This window comes from Vicugna pacos, chromosome 35 (genome assembly GCF_048564905.1).
Source record: "Vicugna pacos chromosome 35, VicPac4, whole genome shotgun sequence".
Classification (NCBI taxonomy): domain Eukaryota; kingdom Metazoa; phylum Chordata; class Mammalia; order Artiodactyla; family Camelidae; genus Vicugna; species Vicugna pacos.
In genome coordinates this window covers 14,746,957-14,768,323 of record NC_133021.1, presented here as the reverse complement: position 1 = coordinate 14,768,323, position 21,367 = coordinate 14,746,957, and the positions used below count along the sequence as shown (strand labels likewise).

Below are 21,367 nucleotides of genomic sequence, written 5' to 3'. Positions count from 1 at the left end.
AAGGTCACTTAGGTAAATGCGGAGGCCTGTTCCAATGGCTGGTGGACCTTCTAAGTGTCTGACACATAGGTTTCCTGAAAGTCTTCTCAGTGTCACTTTAGTGAATGAGACTGGGTGACCAGAATCCTGAGTTGTAGGTCATCCACTCAAAATTGGACCGAAAGCTGAATTATTTAGCAGAGGCCCAAGGTCTCTTCCTCCAAGTCCTAAACGAACCCCTTTGCCTTTCACAAGGGAACTCACTTGGTAGCTTATCCGTGTGGCTGTCCAGGTTGGACAGGACAGTATATGGGTGTATTATCCGGGTTTTCTGGAGACACAGGACCAGTAGGAGGTGTGTGTATATATACAGACAGGGGTGTATTGTGAGGACCTGGCTTGTGTGCTTATGAAGACGGACAAGTTCCCATCTGCAGGATGGGCCAGCGGGCTGCAGCCAGGAGGGCCCATCGCACAGGGGGCATCTGCCGGAGAACCCCGCCTTGCGGGGGAGGCCTGTCTTCCTTTCCTGTTCTGTTCTTTAACTGACTGGACGAGGCCCCCTCAGTTATGGAGAGCAGTCTGTTCTATTCAGAGCTCACATATTTAAAAGTTAATCTCATCTAGAAAAATACCTTCCCAGTGGACAGAATTACCACCACAGTGGAGCCGTGAATTCAACGGCAGGCTCTCAGGCCTGGACTGACTGAAGTGCCCGTTTCTTGTTTGGACTTCGAAGGCCTCTGCAGGCCTGCCTAGGAGACGCCCCGGTGAGATCCATGTAGGAGTGTAACTGCGTCCTATACGGATTCAGAGCCCCTGGGTGCATGGAGGGTGATCGGAGATGAAAGCAGACCATGTGGGTATGATGTAAAACATGCTTACGTGTCAGGAATTCAACACGCATTCCAAGAAGGATCATGGGATCCCACTATGGGAGCTGCAGGGATGCACTGAGGAGTCTGGGGGAAACTCCCTGAAGGTCAGGAGGCATCTTGATAGGCCAGCGTCAGAAAGGGCGTGGCTGTGACTGGGAAAGGCCATGAGCTGTCAGTCAGCGTGGTCGTCGGTCGGCCCATTTGACGGTGGTGGTGGTGGGTGTGAAGGCTCTACCCGCCGTGTAGACCTCTACGGTCCCGTGTACCAGAGGGTCAACGTGCTTAGGAATGAATTCAGCCAAGGAGATGAACGCCTTGTACACTGAACACTGTGAGACACTGATGAGAGAAGTTGAAAAAGACACAAATAAGTGGAAATATAGTCCATGCTCACAGATGGGAAGAATTAAGATTGTTAAAATATCCATGTTACCCAAAGCTATCCCCAGATTCAGTGCAGTTCCTGTCAAAATGCCAATGGCATTTTCCACAGAATAAAACAAAAAAACAAACACCTAAAATGTACTGGAACCACAAAAGACTGTAATAGCCAAAGCAGTCTTAAGGAAGAGCAGAGCTTGGCGGTGTCACAATTCCTATGTTGTAGTCTATGTCACAAAGCCACTGTAGTCAGAAGTACGATGTCGGCATAAAAACAGACACACAGAACAGAGCAGGAGAGCCCAGAAGTAAGCCACGCACACCCGGCCCGTCAGCCGGGACAGAGGAGCCCAGAACACGCAGGGGGGAAGGAGAGCCTCCTTAGTAAATGGAGATGGGGAGGCTGGGCGGTCACGAGACGGAGGCGGAAGCTTGTCTCCATCTTGCACAGCGGGCTTTGTGCATCACGGAAAATAATGCCTGTTGACAGTAGAACATTCGGAAGAAAATGAAAATCACCTGAATTATGTGATGTCATTGCTGCCGTTTTGATGGATATTCTCCCACGATTTTCTTCTTTACCTTCTAGCTGATCTGTGTCGTGGTGAGGTCAGCGTCAGGCAGCGCGCAGGGGCTGTGCGTCAGGCTCTGGGGAGGCTGGTGTGCCCCCCACCCCTGCGGCGGCCCCTGAACAAGCAGACATGAAACAGTTTGTAAAAACGGTGTCAGGGCTCACGATGGGGGACGTGCTGGGAGTTACGAGAGCCCAGGGGACAAAACCCAGCTTCTTAGTCATAAATATTTTTCTGTCTCACTCAGTGTTGTTAAAGGCACTTTAACAGCTGATGGTATTCCATTGTGTATCTGAATCTTCTCCCTTAATGTCACATGTGAACACTGTTTTCACGTTTTTGCTGAAGTAATTAAAACAGTGAACATCTTCACAGTTTAATCTTTGCTGATGACCAGTTAGGCTTCTAGGATTTATTGCTAGAAGGAACATGTCTTGGTTAAGCAGAAGCAGGGTATGGAGGCATTTGATCAGCGTTATCAAGTTGGCTTTCCTCAGTATTGCGCCTTTTCATGTCTTCACCAGCACTGCAAGAGAGTGCCCGTGTCACCGCCCCTTCTGCATTGCTGAATGTCTTTCCTTAAAATAATTGTTTTTTTAGCAATTCAATAGCTCCTGAGCCTGTTGCATATATTTGGTCCACTGTCTGTTGTGGGAGTGTCTGCCTGTGTGTTTTGATGTTCTGAGGTGCAGTAAAGTTACTTGTGCAGGTGAGGTGTTAACTCCATGGAGGACAGAACACGAGAGAAAGCAGTAGATGACAGATCCCAGGCGTGAGCTTTCCGTACCCGGCAGTTCTGACACTCGCTGCCCGGAGCTAGCGTGGAGCCCACGGGCTAAGGGCTCCATCCCCCAAAACCCTTGCCTCAGGAGCCGGCTCCGGGCTACCCACAACCTCTGCCTGACTTGGCTACAAGTCAGAGGTTCCCATGACCCTCTCCTCTGGTTTGATAACTTGCTAGAGCCAACCACACGCCGTGAAAACAGTTGACTTGCTGTGGCCAACTTCTCACACAGGGTGTTTTAGAGGATGCAGAGAATAGCGAAGGCTGGGGGTCACTGCACGCAGGTGCTGTGGTCTCTTTGTGGGCGTGTCCATCACCCTGGGACTTTTGGGGGTATGGTGGGGGCTGCATCGTGCAGGCAGGGTAATTACAGCATTTCCCGCCCTTCTCACTTCTCTGGGGCAGGGGGGGGGGTGCTGAAAAGTCCAAGCTTCTAATCATGACTTGGCAGCTGTCTGGAGTCCACCCAGACTCACCCCATTAGAACAGAGGACACTCTCGTCGCTCAGGAGATCCAGGGGATTTAGGAGTTCTTGCCGGACGTTTCTGTCACTCAGGGAATCCCAAGGGTTTTAGGAGCTTGTGCTGGGAACCGAGGCCAAAACCAAAACACCAGCAGGATCGGGAGACAGGTGTGTATGTGTGTATGTGTGTGGATGTGTATGCATATGTATGTGTGTGTGTATATGTCTGTGTATATGTATGGATGTGTGTATATGTGTGTTGATGTGTATGCATATATATGTGCATGTGTGTGTTTTGATGATTTCACAAGTGACACATATGTGTTGAATCCTTTATTTCTCTGCCTGCCACAATCATCTCCTGGACCCATACCTGTCATTCTGTGATCTCGTGTGATACGTATACATATTTCTCTTGTGTCTTAATATTTCGTACACTCTTATCAAAATGTCCATATGTTGCGGCCCAGGGATTCCTCTCCTCATGGTTACTTTTTGGCCATGTAGTATAATCACCTCTGACTTTCTTGTTCCCCATTTTGCAGATGAACTGCAGGCTGAGAGTGGCCCGTGGGCCAGCTGTGTCCCCCTCAGGGCCGGGACCGTTGTCTGGGGAGGAAGGACCACTTGCGGCTGGCTTCTGTCTCAGTCCAGGTGCAGGTGCAAGTGTGCAGGCGTCTTTGCTGCTGTTCTGAGGATGGTGGGAAAGTAAATAGCTTTCGTCCTGCCAGGTGGTACCTCCCCTGCTTCTAACACACTTGCACAAATGTCCTGGTTTTCTGGGCACTAGAAGGCAAAGATGCCAGTGACGCAGTGGCCACAGGAAGACATCACGGGCTGTTTTGATGGCAGATCACTTGGGGTGCACACGTGTCTGTGCGTGAGGGACGTGATGTGTGCTTGAGTGACATCCTGTACAGAAGGCTTGAGGAGCAAAGGAAAGAGAAAAAAAATATTTACTGTGTTTCTTTAGAAAGAACTTGACTCAAACAGTTGATATGGTCCAGAATCTGCATGGAATAGCAGTCAAAGGTGACAGAAAATTAGCTCCTTTTGAATCAGAACAGAGAGATGCCCACACGAGTAAGACTTTGGGAAGGTTCTGTATGATGTAGGATTTAAAATGGTTTTTGAAGAGCAGATTTTTAAAAAACATTTTGCTGCCAGTGAATTAGGCCCTAAAAGCTGGCATTAATTTCAGTCATGTCAAGAGCCAAATGGATTAATAATGAAATACCAGAGAAAAAGTACCATCTCTCACTTAAATGTTTTTAGCAATAATAATGACTTAAGACTTGATAAAACAGCTGAGAATGAATATTATTCCCACCTGCAGCTTTCCTAATAAATGAAATGTTCCCGTGGAGAACCCAGCCTCCTTTAAGACAGGTTCAGAGCAGGGCGCGTCAGGAGGTGGGGACTTGAACTTGATTAAAATTTCTTTTCATGGATTCAGTCAGCCCCTTATCTTGATATTCAAGTAGAAGGAAAATGAGAATTTGAAGCCTTAGTAGAACATTGTGGAAATGTTAAAATCGGTAAACATTAAAAAACCAAACTGGAGAGATAAAATCAGTAAGTGACAATTAGGAACCTTCCAGATGGGAGGCAAATAGTCGCCCTGAATGATCTGACCTAAAGTGCCCAGCCAGGAACTGTCTCTGGTTTCTGTGTCTTTTCAAATGCAACTTTCCCAGGAATATGCTTCTGATTCACAAAGTGAACTTCATCTTTCAGTTGCTTCTGAATTAAAAACAGAAGGGCTTGTAGTGGGTTTCGATACCGTGGTATATTTCAGATGTGAAAATTCACCTGTACGGTTTTATAAACAATTATGTTGAGTTAGCGATGTTCATTCACACACAGTCTTCAGTTACTCCTCTTGAATTGTTTTGAATCGTATGGATAAAAATTAAACTTCATAGAGGAAAACAAGTATATTAAGATACTTTCGCATAGAAAATATGACGTTAGTATTTTGGTGAGTATTTGATTTTTTTTCCTCACCAATAACATTGATTTTATTTGCGCTACAGTTATTCTCCAGGAGTATTTTAAATATTAGAAGGCTTTTATAATGAGCACATAAAGGCTTCATTTTGATTTTTGAAGCTGAAATGTATTCACTTTGTGTAGTTAACAGCGCTGTCACCCAGGATCTTCTCAAGTTGTTCTTTTTAACCTTCTTTATTATGTAGTTTTCCTGTTTTTAACATATTAGCAATTTTTGGAAACATACCTTGTCCTGACAACATCGAGGGTATCCTTTGAGATGGCGCAGAGAACGGTAACATTGAAAATTAGTAAATTAGCAGCTTTGTAGATCACAGTGTTACAGATTTGGAGACTTAAATATGACATCTCTTAGGATAACCTTTAAAAAAATCTCTTACTGATAAACTCTGTACTTCCAAAAATTATTTCATCTAATTGAGATATTTGAGATTGTGTGTTAGATCCCAGAATCCTTTCTAAAATTATTTTATCATTATTATGGTAATTCTGACAATTATTAGAAAGTTTTAAAAAATTAGTTGGGATACAAAGAAAAAAATTGAAGTCTGCCCACATTTCCGTTGCTCTGCAGTAGCCTTACACGTGTGTAAGTGGACACTCTTTTCAGTACAGCGTTGGGGTCTGGCCGAATCAGGTACCACTGGCTGTTTGACTGTTCTTCCCCTGTAATTTGGTAAATCCAGCTTGAACGACTGACTGGGTGGATGCTGGAGAAATTTTCCCAAGTTGGGAAAAGTGAGATGAGGGATTTACTTGTGGTTCAAAGAGCTTGTGCCCCTGTGCGTCCCGTGGCTGGAAGCACTGGCTTTGATACGGGATTCTGGCCTTACCTGTGTGGAGATGGCCAGTGTCGAGGTCTGGGGGGTCCCTGAGGAGGGTCACAGAAGGCAGGCGGCTTCCTCTTCAGGTGTCCAGCAGTTTTATCCATCATCTCCTGCATTTCATCAGGTTATACTTTAAACGTTCATTTCTTCCATGCTGTTTTAGGGACGGTGGGGAAAAGTTTGTGTAGTGTCCTGGAACAGTCTCCGGTCACACTTGGTGGCCACGGTTACAGCGTGGAGGCTGGCGTGCACAACTGATTCAGCAGCATTGCTGGGGTGATACCCACCGCTGTGTTAAGCGTGGCACAGCCCTGTGGAAAAATGTCCTCTAATGCTGTTTATCTCCGCTTTGTCTCCCAGATGTTGGAAGATAAAACTCCCTGGGGGCTCTCTGAAAATGAGTACCTTTTCTTCTGCTGACTTTGTCTCATCAGGATTTGTTACTGTTTATGAATAAAGGACACCATTATTGAACACTCAGCTATTGCTAACACTGATGTTCCTAGTGGGGAAGGAGGGACAAATGTGCTGTGCTTGTTTATTTTTATTCCTGCTGTCACTGTTTTTCTCTTGTGGTTTAAGAACATGTAAACAGACAAGAAAACAAACAAACCAGAGCTCGAGGAGCCTGCATGCCTTTTTTCCTCCTGCTGCATCCCCCCCCCCCCCATTTTTCAGAATCTGGTTTGGGTTTGTTTCAGTTTTGAAGCAAGTGCCGCATGAAGCCCCAGCAGTGCTGCCGGGATCGGGCTGGGCGTGGTGCTGCTGTGCCTGGCCCTGGGCCTCGTGGTGGAGCTCCGTGGGCAGTGCTGTGCCTGTTATGGCCAAAGAACCGCTCACTTGCGGGCCTTAGAAAATAACCAAACGAAGTACTGGAGCATAACGTGCCGCTTTGTCTCCTGTCAGAAAGCGGAAGACGAGGATCCTGTTCTCACACCCGACGGCACCAGGGAGTTTCTCACCTTTGAAGTTCCGCTCAATGACTCGGGATCCGCCGGTCTGGGCGTCAGCGTCAAAGGAAACCGGTCGAAAGAGAACCACGCGGACCTGGGGATCTTTGTCAAGTCCATTATTAACGGAGGAGCAGCATCCAAAGTAAGCAGGTGTCGGCTTTACCAAGTGCTCATGCACCAGGATGTTTAATTACAACCCTGTGTTGGAAACATGTAAGCTGAGGGATGAAACCTGGCATCTACTCTCTTAGACTCGGTGTCTGTGGCCTGTGAATTAAACAGACAAAACACAGATTTGCAGGAGGAGAAGTTCACAAATTTTATAGATGTTAATATTTCCAATTTTATGAGCATGGGGGCTCCACAGAGCAGCAGGGAACCCCTAAAGAAGCGCTTAGCCACGGAAGCTCCTGGGCCATTTTAGCAAATGATGATACAGGGTGTAGTGGCGATTAGACAAAGCAAGGGGGTTTGGGCTTCCAGGGCGTGTGCTGTGGGAAGGCAGGTACATGAGGGAAACCGGTGGCAGGAAAGGTCTCCCATGTAAGGTGTGTTTACGTGGCTGCGTCTCAGTGTCATCTCTGGCTCTGCTGGTGAGGGTTTTCCTCCCCCAGCTCTGGGAGAGCGGAGGGGACCCCTCTACCAGGGGGACTGTATGGCCCGTGTTTAGCCAGAAAGGGGAGGAGAGGCTTCCTCCTGTGTTGTGCCGGGTGTCAGTTACCTTCCGCTCAAAATAACCCTAGTGCCAAAGTGGCGTGTTTTGGGGCGATGTGTTCGCCCCCAAACGCTTACGTGTTTTCCGCCCCCAAACGCTTACGTGTTTTCCACCACCAAACGACCAGGGGAATCACAGAGCTCTCTCGCTTGGGCATCGAGCTCATGGCTTCAGCTCATCTTTTTTCTTAACTTTTTTTTTCCCCAAATTGAAGTGTCGTTGATTTGCAGTGTTGTGTCAGTTTCTGGTGTGCAGTGTGGCGATCAGTCACACACACACACGGACACTCTCTCGTGTGCTTTTCCATTATGACCCATGCTGCACAGCAGGGCCTCGTTCATCTGTCTCGTTCGTAGTGTGTGTTTGTGTCTCAGAATTTGCAGCGCTTGGCTATTCTGGGGAAGTGGAGGTTGTCTGTCTGGGCCCAGAGCTGCCCCAGGAAAGCCCTCCTGGGGGGCGCCCCGCCTGTCTCCCAGCCTGGGGAGAATGTCCTGGCTGCTGAGGGGGCACCCCTCCCCAGCTGGCTGGTGGCCTGGAGTGCTGCACGTCCTGGGCTGTAAGTAAGCTCTCTGGGTGTCTCTGGAAGCAGGAGAGTAATCACTTTGTGTCTTTGGAACTAGTGGCTGTTTTGGTCAACAGATTATGATAATGACTTAATTTACAAATGGATGAATGACTGAAGGAGACAGAGGGGCCGCTTACACAGTATTGTGCTGCTGTTCAATTGGCCATAATCCATTCGTATTAAAGCCCTTTTTTCTCCCTTTTTCCTTTGTTTTTATTTTTTTAACTAAAGAGAAAGCAACTTCTTTGATCACAGACGCTTTCACAGCACTGATTGTCCCCTGTCTCCTTCCCAGGATGGGAGGCTGCGGGTCAATGATCAGCTGATCGCAGTGAATGGGGAGTCCCTGCTGGGCAAGACCAACCAGGACGCCATGGAGACCCTCCGCAGGTCCATGTCCACCGAGGGGAACAAGCGGGGCATGATCCAGCTCATCGTGGCCCGGAGGGTCAGCAGGGGTGGCGAGGTAAAGAGGGACCGGGACAGACGGCGCCCCCGGGGGAGCAGGCCCGAGCTCCATCCTGGCGAGGGTGAGGAGGGCCCGGTGCGGGCGCTGCGTGCTGCACAGGCTGCCACCCTGTCAGGGTGCGTGCCTGGCGCACTCGGTTCTCGGGTGCATGTAACCCCGAGTGTGCACTCACAGATGTCGCCCCCTACGCAGACAGCACTGGGGTCTGAAGGCACTGCAGCTGGGCTCCCGTCTTGAAGACAGGGCCGCCCCTTCCTGCTCACGCCGACACCTCTCCTGGTGGGCAGTGCTCTGGGAGGGGGAACGTGGACACAGTGGCCGCCCATTCCCTGCCTTTTCTAGGATGGGTGCCTCCTGCAAGTCTCTCTCATGGAGGGGGAGAGTTGGGGTGTTGTCAGAAGTGTAATTCTCCCCACCCCGGCCCTCCCGTCCCCCTTTCTCCTCCACTGGGGGCCTGAGCCTGCCTTCAGAGGTATCTCCTGCCCGATGCCGCGGTGGGTTCCCTGCGTGTGCTGCGGTCTGGGATGCGGGAGGAGTCGGGAGGGGATGAGCATCCGTGTCCCAGAGAGTAAAACTGTACCAGGTAGAGGTGTGCTTTCTTGTACAGCACAGCGTGTGAAAACTGTGTATGTATTTGTTAATTTATATTAGAACCTGAACAAGTTTTTTCAGAAATCTGTCGTAAAGCCTGTGCCGTTCTTCTGAACCAGGCTTGGACCAGGGACCTGCTTGTTGAAAGTGTAGAGCTTGACTGTGTTTTTACTGATGCTCAACTCCCCACGTTTCTGAATCAGCTCTGGGGAAAGGACCAGCAAACGCTACAAACTGAAAGTTGTATCTAAACTGCTTAGGAGTTTTTCTTAATTTTAAAGTCTGTGTTCAGTAGTGAAAGCAAGCTTTTTTGGCTGTGGTGCTGGCTCACTGACCCTCAGATGCGGGCAGATTTGTGGAGAAAAGTTGCATGTGAGCTCAGTGGGTAATCAGTGGAGAGGCCACCGTTTTTTAAGGTTATTTGACCATTGACTTATTTTTGCATTGTTGTTATTTTCGAAATGGAGAATGAGTTAATGGTAATTCACGAATTAATTTCCACAACAACAAGGGAGCAGTGTAACCTTAACTGCAAACCTCAGAGTAGAAAACGGGGGAATAAAACATCCACTTTCATGTGGTGAGTATAAATGCTGACCTCTGAGCAGGCTGCCCGGTTGGTCGTCTTGAATGATGATTTTCCTGGTTTCCAGATCATTCAGTGCTGTTAACGTCCCACAAAGAGCTCTGTGACCGGTTCTCCCCGGGAGGTTGCAAGACACAATGTCTCTTACTAGGTCTTGTCCCAAAACTAAATACTTCCATGTTCCACAAGATGTTCACTGAGCGTCTTCTGTGTTCAGGGAACATACTGGATCCTGGGGATCCAGAGTGAATAAAGCAGGTGGGGCTCTCTCTCATGATGGTCCGCTGGAAGCGGATCACATCCTCATCTCTAAAAGCCAACTAAAATGTCTAGCACCTTCTCAAAGTTTTCTCTCAGAGAAAACCATTGAATGTGATGGGGTGGGGGGGGGGTCTTAAAATGCGAGGTGTGGACGAGAGGTCGGCATCCCGGCTCCAGACGAGCTTTGTCCTGTCCCCAAACCTGCCCCAGCCTGGACTGATCTGGTTCCCTGTCGCCCTGGGAAACGCCCGGAGTTAGGGTTCCCGGCTGTGTCTGGGCCTCTCGTTCACTTCTGTGTGTGTGTTTGTGTGAATGAAAATGATTTGAGTAAGGGAAGAGCCGTAGCAGGCAGTGATAGGCTTAATATTTAAATCCCCTGATGGTGTCATGTTCATACACTGCTGGTTATTAGCGTTCTCAGGGTGGAGTCAGCTCATAAAGCAATTACATCAAACCAGCCTTACCACGAGCTCTGTGCTTTCTTAGTAATACTCGTGAAAAGCCTTTTGTACTGACAGGGTTTAACGAAGAAGTGGCTGAAGACAGAAGTGCTCAGCTCAGCTTCCCGTAAGTCTTCAGACATGATCTTACAGCTGTTGGACGTATAAACATATATTCCCTTTGGGAAACCGTCTCCCTGAATTACCGGGAGGGGTGTGTGAATTATGTTACCGTAAATATTGACGTAAGTGCAGGGCGTCTTGTCATGAATGGACCTCAGTCCCAAATAATGTGCCAACTTCTCCCCTCCTGGGTCTGTCCCTCAGCCGCACGGTCCAGTCTTTGACGGTATCACGCAATTATATTTCACTAACTCATCTTTTTTATTTTTTATTTTCTTTAAAAATTTTTCAGCAGGGAGGGAGACAATTAGATTCATTTTTTTTTTATTTATCTAATGGAGGTACTGGGGATTGAACCCAAACCTCATGCATGCTAAGCACGCACTCCACCACTGAGCTCTGCCCTCCCCACCACTGACTCATCTTTACATCAAGGGTTTGCATACTTAATTTCAAGCCAGAGAAGATGAAACTTTGCAAAAGAACACCTTCTGTGCTCTGTCACATTTTGCCCCTTATACGTGGGAAGTGCTATGTGTCATTGTAATATGTTTTCTTTAAAACCTGGCAGCTCTGTGCACCAGGCCCGCACTCCCCGCCCTCCCTGTCCCCGCCCCCAGTGGGCACATTTGGGGACGTTCCCTGGGAGGCGATTCTCAGTGTTGTCCGCTCCACCTCTCAGGGCTCTGTGAAGGCTGCTGGTCGTGAATCCTCTCCTGCCGCTCTTTCGTCTCCTCCTTCCCTTGGGCCTCCTGCCTCCCCTACAGTCACTCTTTCCCACCTGTGCTTTTATTGGCTCGTGTTCCTCGAGGCGTCTCCTGGGCTATGTCTCCTGCACATGCTCCTGGGAGATCTTCATCCCTGGTCCGTGTGCTATGCTGCATCCCGGGGTCCTGACTCCAGCCTGGGGCCCTGTTCTGCCTCCAGATCCCTCTGTCTAGCTGCCTGCAGAGATGCCCACTGGCCTGGCTCTCAGGGACCTGTACTTCCTCCTCCAAAACCTGTTCTTCCTTGAGTAACTTGTCCACGCTTGGGCACCTCCTCCACCCAGAAATAGAACCGCCGTTTCTTCTGTTGCGGAGGCCAGACATCAGGGGTGGCCCTGACCTCTCAGGTGCCTTTATTGTCTCTGCAGCCGCCTCCTCTCCTCCTCTCTCCTCCAGCGCCTGCTGTTGCCCGTATTTGGGCCCTATCGTCTCCCTGAGCTCCCTGATGTGGCCCCTGAAGGATTTCTGTCTCAGCCTCTTGTTGCAGCAAAGTGTATTAGAGCTTGGTGTTACAGCTCAGTGATGACAGCAACCTGGATCCCGGCGAGAGACCAAGCAGCACTCTGAGAGTTGGAGAACCCAGTGAGCCCAGAGGTGTTAACATGTCAAGCTTTGGACCCCATCTGTAGGTTTACACAGGCTTTTATAGGCTATCAGTCTAGACTTTGCAACATTTTGTAACATCGTATGCAAATATGGTATAACAAAGGTGACTAATTAGGAACAAGCTTTGTAGAAATGGACCAATCAAGAGGGAGAGAAATGGACCAATCAGGAGTGAAAGAAAGAACCAATCAGGAGTGAGCTCAGGGAACCAATAGAATCTTAGGGGTAAGTTCTACTTTGCTAGAAACAAGCTGTTTCAGAGTTAAAAAGCAAGATAGAGCTTCTGAGCCGGGGAACTGGGTGGTGCTGGCAGGAAAGTAGTGGCCCTGCCTGGGGGTCCTGCTGTCTTTTTCATGGGGCTTCCCACCTCACTCTCACCAGCAGAAGGCCCATCTTCCCACGAGACATACTGCCGAATTCTGTCTCCTCCCGCATGGGTCCCAGTCTTCATCTCGTGGCCCCCAGCACATGCCCAGCCCTGTGCCAGCTCTGCGCTGGCTTCTTGGCCTGATCTGGAATTTCTCAGGTGTCTGATGCTGCCTTTCACCTCCGGGTTTTCTGTGGGTCTGTTCTGCTCCTTGGCCTGGAAAAGACGGCCTTGGGTTTTTAGTTCTCTCCCTACGCATTTCCATGGCCCCGGGTACCTACCCTACGCAGCAGCCGTCCCGTCGTCATGGTTTCTCTTTGGTTTTCTGTGAATTCTGAGCCTCCGGGGCCCTGTCCATCTGCTGTGTTCTGGCTCCCCATCACTGGTCCAGCCCGGGGCTGACGGGTAAACGTGCACTGAAGGGTGAGGGAATCAGTCCCCGAGAGTCCAGAGTCGGGCATTTTTAGGGGAAAAAAAAAAAAGAACTTAGTTACTGTTAGACCCTGAGGTTCTGACAAGACAGGATAACAAAATGATTCTGGATTTCCTGTGCTTTCCTTAGATTGAATGCTCTCACTTAAGAATTTGAAAACATTCCGTGAGCAGTAATTGTTTCTTTAAAAAGAAAGAAGAGGTGGCTTCCCGTTGTCCCATGCTCCTGAGGGTGGGTGAACTTCAGGGCTGCTTCTCCACGGGAAGGAGCTCACAAAGCACGGGGCAGAAACATGGGGCTTGTCGCAAAGGACGAGCTTGTTGAGGCCTTTGGAGGAGAGTGAACACCTGACGCCCCTCCTTGCTTGTGGAAAACAACCTGTGTATGAGAATGACGTTGATCTTAAGTGTCCGAGGAAGTGAGTGTTTGCAGGAATGACTCAGTGTTCCCAGTCATCTCGCTGGGGCCTGTCTTCGCACCAGGAGGGAACAGACCAGACCAGTTTTGTCTTAGACCCCACGCTGAGGACTTTAGTCGCCAAGGGCTGCTTTAAAATGGGTTCTCTGTCTGGGTCTCATCCTGTTAGAATTAGAGAGCGACCTTGGAACAGGAAGGGGCCTGAGGTGCCACGTGTGGTTCCTTTATCTTATGAGTGAAGATACAGATGCAGAGAGGTCAGATGATCTGCTTAATGGCTGCGAGGCCAAGGGAGCACGGAGTAACTTAGAAGCCAGGTATCACCCTTCTTGTGCCGAGAGCGGGTCTCAGTGACCGTGCTGTCCATGCCGTGCCTGTTCTGGGAAGTGTGCGCAGCGACCCGTGAGCCTTGGCACCCGGCAGGCTGTTACCTCTTGGGTCCACCTGTCCAGGCTCCTCTCCCCCGGGTCCTTCCATCAGCCCCGTGGGGACGTGAAGGACACCAGCTGTGGTTCTGCATGGGAACAGAGCTGTGGAGCCGGACCCTGGAAGTGCGGCCACTCTTCCCCGAAGCTCGGCCCCATCCTTCTGTTCCTGGTTCTGTGTCTCCTGGTCCTGGGGGTGGTATGACTTTCTACCATGTGTGACCGTGGTCCATGTCAGATGGCGCTGTACCCTTCTTCCACGTGGCCTCATGGGCGTTAGACCCCTAAACGGTTTTAAGGAAAATCTGAATCATTCGCTCAGAAATGAATTTATTCATCCAATTATTCACCCAGTGCCTGCTCTGTGCCAGGAACTGGGGCTAAAATAGAACAAGCTTATAAAGACTGAAATGCCGAGTAATAAGATCATGGCAGTGACTAACCAGGGCCCAGTTTAAAGCCCGCTGCAGGGTGTTAGGGCCGTGTCCGCACCCACCCGCCTGCGTTCGTAGTCGGGGCGGTGGGATGTGTTTCCTTTACGTGGAAGACATGATTTGACCCTCGAACGCACACTTAAAACAACATGATTTTGCTGAGCCCCACAGGTATTATATTCATTTTAAAAAAGAAACCAACATCTTCCCTTTTCCCAGGAAGACTGGGCCAAGTGTGTAATCTGAAGCAGACTCGCTGGACCGTACCCGGTTTTCTGTTGTTAAAGAGCCCGTCTCATTTTCTGTTTATACAAGAAGATATGATCATTTGAATATCTTTTTTATTTGAGAGTGTGTGATATTTATATTGTTTATAGGTGTGGGGAAATTTCCCATTTTTATACCTTTATAAATGGAGTTCTGATAAATGTTGATCAGCGTGGGTCTTTATTATTCACTGAGCTTATGGTTTCGTGAGGCTGGTGGCCACAGTGACGTAAGAGGCCCGGTTGGGGCACAGGGCGTCGTCAGCCTGCGCTGCACACCCCGTTACTTTGGGAGGAGACGGTCTTGCTTCGTGCTGCCCCCCGCCCCCCAGGGTGAGCTGTCCGGCTGCAACCATGGGGCTGGTTTTTCTCGGTAGGTGGGAGGGCTTTCCCATCTTCCTGGGGATGGAAGTGAGGGGCTCCAATGCAGCTGCCTCTCCTGGGGACAGGGGTACATTGGCTTGAAGACCATTTTTGCAGTTGAAACAACAAAGCAAAAATTTCAGTTCTTTTATTTCAGTGCCTTCCTCTAATTAAGCTTAATTTGAGAAGGTTTTTCTACAAGGGCCTGGGAGCAACCCAGTTTGCAGGAAGGCCTGGACCTCAAGTTTGCTTAGCAGATACATTTAATTGAACACTGTAACGCCACAATTTTCTAGATGGTAAAGCCTTTATAAAGCCCCCTTACGAGAAATCCCTAACTATCCCAAGAGGCTTCCAGGACCACCCTCCTGGGAGCGACCACTGCCCCACTCCCATGCCATGCAGGCCTCTTTCTGAAACTCGTTTGCTTGCAACAAAAAACATCATCAAAAGATTTAAAACAAAACTGTGTACCCCTGTCAGTTTTTTTTTTTTAAGAAATTGAAAGACATTGTGTCGTCTGTTAAATATTTATGTCGGAGGACACTGATGTCTTCATTTAAATCCGTCTTTTGAGATGCAGATCAGCCATGGTTGGGGAGGCGAGGACTCTTTCCCATCACAGTGTCCCAGCGTGAGGGCCCCGGTGAGCAGGCCTCTTCCTGTTCTGCCCCAGAAAGCCTGCATGTGCTGTTTTTTAAATGGAATTTTTATCTGACTTTATAAAATTCTAAAGTAGCCTCTTGGGATAGTTAGGGATTTCTCGTAAGGGGGCTTTATAAAGGCTTTACCATCTAGAAAATTGTGGCGTTACAGGGTTCAATTAAATGTATCTGCTAAGCAAACTTGAGGATGTGCTGTCTGTCTCATGATGACATGAATTACCGTGCAGCAGGCGGCCAGTCCTTGCCGAGCAGGTCTCTTCACCGTGTGTGTATGCTCACTAAACCTCAGGTGTGCCTGTTCCTGAAGGTGCGGGGCTTCTGCTGGGTTGGTTTTGTTTTTATCTCCCCAAAGTACCTCGGGACTCAGGCTCAGTATTCTTTCAGAAAATGTTCTGGTATCTTTTACTTTTAACATCGGAGACCTTGAATATTTAATTTACTTTTCAGTAAAGCTGTCAGTTATAATCTGCAATTAAAAAAAAAACTAATAAAACAAATCCTCATTTCACAATTTAAGCCTTATTGAGTCTAACTCAGTCCCGCAGCCGGACGTGCCTCCAATTGCAATTGTGTTGACCCTTCCGAGCCTTGAGCCTCCCCGTGCTTATCACCCTAGGTGCGATAAGACTACGATTCGGAACTTCATTAAATATTTCATTTATATTAAACAGACGGTAGCTTCTAAGAGAAATGATAATTTGTTCTGAACAGGAGCCACAGCTGTGGTTGCATCTGTTTGGAGCGTACAGCTCCCCCCACGGTCCCCTCCCTCCCTATGGGGTCCCCTCCCCTCCACAGTCCCCTCCCTCCCCCCATGGTCCCCCAGCCCCGCCCCCCACAGCCCCCTCCCCCCCATGGTCCCCCCCAAGATCCCCTCTCTGTGCAGCCCCCTCCCCCCATGTCCCCTCCCTCCCCAAGTGTTCCCCCATGCCCCCCCCACGGCCCCCTTCCTCCCACGGTCCCCTTCCTCCCTGTGCAGCCCCACCACGGTTCCCTCCCCATTGTGTTGTCCCCCACCCCCTGGCTGCGGCCTGCTCCAGAGCCTTGGGGGGTTGACTCGGAGCCCACGTTCGGAGGCTCTGTGTATTTGTTTCTCCTTGAAGCAGGTTTGTTTCGAGGCCTTAACTAGCACAGAGTTCTCCTTCCTCGGAGTGTGTTTATGATGTCGATGACTTACAAGGTGCACCTGTTTTAAGGGAGGCCACAGAGTCTTCATTCTCAGAGGCAGGAATTGCCATGTATGCTGTCTCGCCTGGTAGGTGGTTCATGTTTGTGGGGCAGGCACCGTCGCCTGCTTCACCGGAATATTTGGTCTTGGCCTGTGCTGTCGGTTTGCTGAGGAGGGTCTTGTGTGGAGGGTTAGTGAGAGGGTTGGGGGGGCTTTTTAATTACAGCAGCAGAAATTGAGGCTCAGCGTGTTGTTCAAGCAGCCGAGCTTACAAGTGGTCTTGGGCATCAGAGGGCAGGTGGTCGTTTGGCTAGCACGACCCCGGGCTGTGCTGACTGTCAGGTGTGTCGCACGCCCCGAGTGTAACATGTAGCGTGCAGTCCCAGCTCCGTTCTGCTGGTGGTTAAGCTCATGTTTCCCAGAGCAGCATCTCGGAAAGGATTCTGAATTAGACCATAACTTAAATTGACTTCAACCAGTCCTAACAGGCAAGCTGGAAAAATAAGCAACAAGACATGGTTTGGGAAAAAAAGGCTTTAATATGCATATTTTTCCTCCAGTGGTTGGAACCTGACAGAACGTCACGGGAGGCACAGTGTAAAGTGGCAGAGAAAGCTGGCCATTAGGCGGATCTGTCATCACAAGTGATTTTGGTGCCGGGTGGGAAGTTGTGTCTCATTTGGCGCCCAGTTGGGTGCAGCCCTGGGCAGGCTGTTCCGACCCCTGTGCCACCGGCTCAGACTGTGCCTCTCCCCCTTCTCTCCAGCTGAAGTCACCGGGGAGCCCCTGTGGACCTGAGCTGCCCGTTGAGATGGTGCTGGATGACCGGGAACGGAGGATTTCCCACTCCCTCTACAGCGGGGCCGAGGGGCTGGATGACCCGCCTACGAGAAATGCTGCCCTCAGCAGGATCATGGGTGAGTCGGCTGAGGCCCTGGGTGGCACGTCTCAGTTTCATGTTTTTCCTGGTTCACGGAGAGGTTGTTAATGTGGTATGAATGTGAAGGAGGCCCGTGCTTCCAGGAGGAAAAGGAGCAGCTTCCTTACGATCACTCAGGAAGTGTTAACACCAAGAAAGTAAATCAAAACATTGATTTGGTTAAGTGAGTTTCAGATCCTGTAACGTGTGGGAAGAGGAAAGAAAAAGGTGGGGGAGCTCACATGGAAATGTTGTCCAGTGATCAAGATGTGCTCAGCGTGTTTGAGATGATGAGTGAAGCTGTGATTTAACGAAAGAAAAAAATCAAAACATAGTGGCTTATGGCAAGAAGGATTCAAAAGTTACGTATTCACTGTAGCACCGCTTGCAGGGAGAGGAAAAAACGCGTGTACACGTATGTGCGTGCATGTGAAATAGTCACACTTTGTGCTTTATACTTACTAGGATGTGGCCATCTTTTAATCGCATCTCTGCGTCTTCAAGGCCTCTGTGTGTCTGTGCGCCCTTTGTGTGGGTGCCGCCCGCACTGTCCGTGTGGCCGCCTGCAGCCGCTCGGCCTTCTGCTGGCAGGCCCCCTTGGGGAAGACTTGCTTTGCACCAGCGTGGTCGGGGTTGCACCAGCGTGGTCGGGGTTGCACCAGCGTGGTCGGGGTTACCGAGTTGCTCATCTGGGGGCTAGCCTGTGAGAGTTCTCACATTTAAAATGTAGGAAGCTGTTTTGATTGATGTAGCCCGTGACACAAAACACTTTCATTGCTGGTACATTTTGCAAGCCCCTGATATAAAGTACAGCATGACGTTTAACTCCATTTTGAGCACGTTTCATGGAGATTTAATACAATTCAGGTCTGCATTATGAAGCCTCATTGGAGCAGCAGTGAGTTTCCTTCATCGGGGTGTTTATGGAAACCTGTTGTTGGCAAGACGTTGTGTATGTACTTTGGCTGCGGGTAGAACGAGGGGCGAGAAGCCTGCCTTTAAAGAGCTTTCAACCAGAAAATAGGAAAAACACATGAGTGTGACTGGTAGAATTTTCTGTTGTTCATCCTTTAATCTGTCTAGCTTTCTTATCTGTTAAAAAAAAAAAAGAAAAGAAAAATTTTGCTGAATTCCCAGTTTCTTCTTCTGTCAACGTAGAATGAAGACATGCCAGCTCTGGTTGGGTTTTGCCAGCCTGCTCTGGTCTGCCTGCTTGGCACAGCCCCATGTAGGGGAAGGACGGCGAAGACGTGGTCCCCGTCAGGTGACAGGCATCGCTCGTAGCGTGTCGCATTGACCTTCATGGGCTAATGGTCACCGTCTCCCCTGCTGTTGGGTTTTCCTCTCTTTCCGGGTTGGGTGTGAACATTTACCGCGGTTAAGGACTTTTTAATTGGTGAAAATTCAGACCCCTTGCGAGAGGGAGAGCGCACCTGCGTCCCGGGCCTGTACATACAGTGATTCGCTGTGATCTCCCCTCTGTTATAGGGACGTAGGACTTGCCATTACTGAATCAGACCCGTGGCCCGCCAGCTCCTGTCACCGGCGCCCTGCCTCCAATCCCTGATGCTTCCGAGGAAGGCGAAAAGCTAAAACTAGAAAACCAGCCCCAGACCCCACATTCACCTAGTGACCTTTGGAAACGCTGTGCATCTGGGTTGAGGATTCCTCCTTCTTCTTCAGTCCGTTGCCCCTGCTTTGTCAGTGGCGGCCTCAATCGCCCTCTTCCGTTCGCGCTGTAGTGGGCATGGTTTTCCCTTTCCCCCGCTTGAGACGTGACAGTCCCTAATATTCCAGATGCTTTCCCAGGCCAGCAACCTCCCTCCCTGCTCCCTGCTGTGTGATGAGCTGTGTGGGCCCCTTTGGGCTGGGATGACGGTCCCCTTGCTCTTCGATGGTCGGCCGGATCGATAGTGAATGGTTTGGGTATTTTCTTAAGACAGTTTTTCACATGTTGTGCTGGAAACTAGGGGTCCTGTCTTGTTTTACCCTGAGAAATGTATGTGCTTAATTTGATTTATCTTGAGTTTTACAGCTTTGAGAATTCCTCAGCCTCTGTGAGTCCAGGTTTCGGTGTCATTGGCCCCAAGACACCAACACTGTTTGTAAAGTCATTTCCTTAGAAGTCCTGCAAAAGATGGTACCTGGTACCAAATACCGAAAGAGGGTACCGAGTAGAAGAAATTGGAGCGCTGCATTTCAGTTATCCTTAACAAAGAGCAGCGGTGTGTACCGAGGAGCACGGTGTCCAGGCGCACGGACGCCGCTCAGGCAGGCCCTGGGCGGTCAGGGGCTGTCTCCCGTACCTCCAGGGTAACTCCGGTGCAGACACCAGTGGAGGTGGTGGCATTTGTGTGACTTGCTATGATTCAGGTAGAACTTTGTCCTGAAATACCAGCTGACTACATTAAGAAATTACAAATTTTATGGGGACAGGATGGCTTTTCACGTAGAATATTCCTTCTTTGGGACTCTAGACCCAAAAGGAGCTTTGAGGCTTCCTGACTCATTTCTGTGGGAACATATCCCAGGGGAGTAGTTTCCAAAAAATAGACCGAAATGGAAGAGCTGTTGAGTTGGAAGGACGTCAGCCACATGTTCCCACTAAACAGATAAAAGAGCTGAGTCCCAAGAGCCCTGATGACTTGTGTTCTGTTTTGTTCATGGCTGTTTGCTGTTTGTAAAAGCAGCTCTTTCTGGGGGACACTGGCATCACACCATGAGTGTTGGTGACACTCATTCTTCATTAACATCCGTTTTTAAGTATCCACATTTTTAACCAACTGGCATTAGATAGTCTGCAGGATCAGTCCCACTCTGGTAACCACTGTGATTTAAAATTGAAGTTATCTTTGAAACAGCCTTAGCGGTCAGGTACCCAGGCCGCTTTACCTCTCTTCAGGGGGGGTTAATGGACCAGTGAAAGGAAGTGATGGGGCTGAAGCCTCAAGCTTTCTGTGTTTTGGAGCCATGATTACGATGCACGTTTTTCGGAGTCAGGAGTCCCACGCTACGTGAACCTGGTCAGTCCCCTTAGCTTTTGGTGGGGGTCAGCCAGCGCTGCAGCCCAAGGCGAGCTTTCTCCCAGTGCCATCTGTGCTGGCTGACTTCCCGCTTTCATGGATTTTAAGGGAGTAATCCTGGACGTTCATCAGAAAGAAACCTGTAGAGAGCCTTGTAAGGTTTCTTCCTTTTAAAAGCCTTAAGAACATTTTACAAGCTTCTGGGCTGTCTTGCCCACGACCGACACCAGCAGTGGCAGGAGCAGGCATAGCCAGCTCGACCAGCACGTTCACGTCGTTAACACGCTCCGCGTGCTGGCGTCTGGGAGCGTGGAGTTTCACATTTTTTTTCAACTTTTTTATCAGAAGAATTTTTCTGTCTAAAGCAAAGCTGAAATCTGTTGTGTCTTTCTTAGAATTTAATCTCAGTAATTTCTATATTCATACATTTTTGTCGTATGTTTAAAAAATAATTCTGTTCATAAGACTTTGATCTCGTTAGAAATTCAACATAGGAAAATGGGACATTAATGCTGTTTTCACTGTGAGACAAATCACTGGCAAATTTTTCCTCATTCGGTCCGTTCCTGGTGTTCATGCATGGTGTTGCCTTCTATGTAAATGTACCAATGAATAAATGTTCAGTAAACAGTCATTCTGTATCTCATTGTTTCACTCCGATGCCATGTCAGTCTGAGTTTCTTGCTTAACTAGTTGGGGAAACAGGAAAGTTGATTCATTGAAAAACAGATCAAAGGCTTCTCAAGTCACCTTTGGAAGGTTTTGCATTTTTGATGTGGTGAGAACCAGCAGACGAAGCGAGAGTTACTGTGTAGGTGGCATTTGGTGGGTGTGCAGTCTCATAGTTTAGTTCATCACCCTCAGTGTATTCCCAGAGCCACATCGCAAAATAGTATTCCCAGCAAGTATTTAA

At 49.2% G+C, this 21,367-nt stretch overlaps 1 protein-coding gene across 22 annotated transcripts in view; it reads left to right on the top strand.

Moving 5' to 3' along the window:
- The window catches only part of LOC102526571 (partitioning defective 3 homolog), a 530,455-nt gene that overhangs the window by 296,518 nt on the left and 212,570 nt on the right, over positions 1 to 21,367 (top strand). For all 22 annotated transcript variants that reach the window (XM_072955252.1, XM_072955263.1, XM_072955256.1 and 19 more), the window contains 3 exons: positions 6,805 to 6,993; positions 8,427 to 8,597; positions 17,279 to 17,429. In XM_072955252.1, the coding sequence (XP_072811353.1) occupies positions 6,805 to 6,993; positions 8,427 to 8,597; positions 17,279 to 17,429 (511 nt within the window). The remainder of the gene's footprint in view (positions 1 to 6,804; positions 6,994 to 8,426; positions 8,598 to 17,278; positions 17,430 to 21,367) is intronic.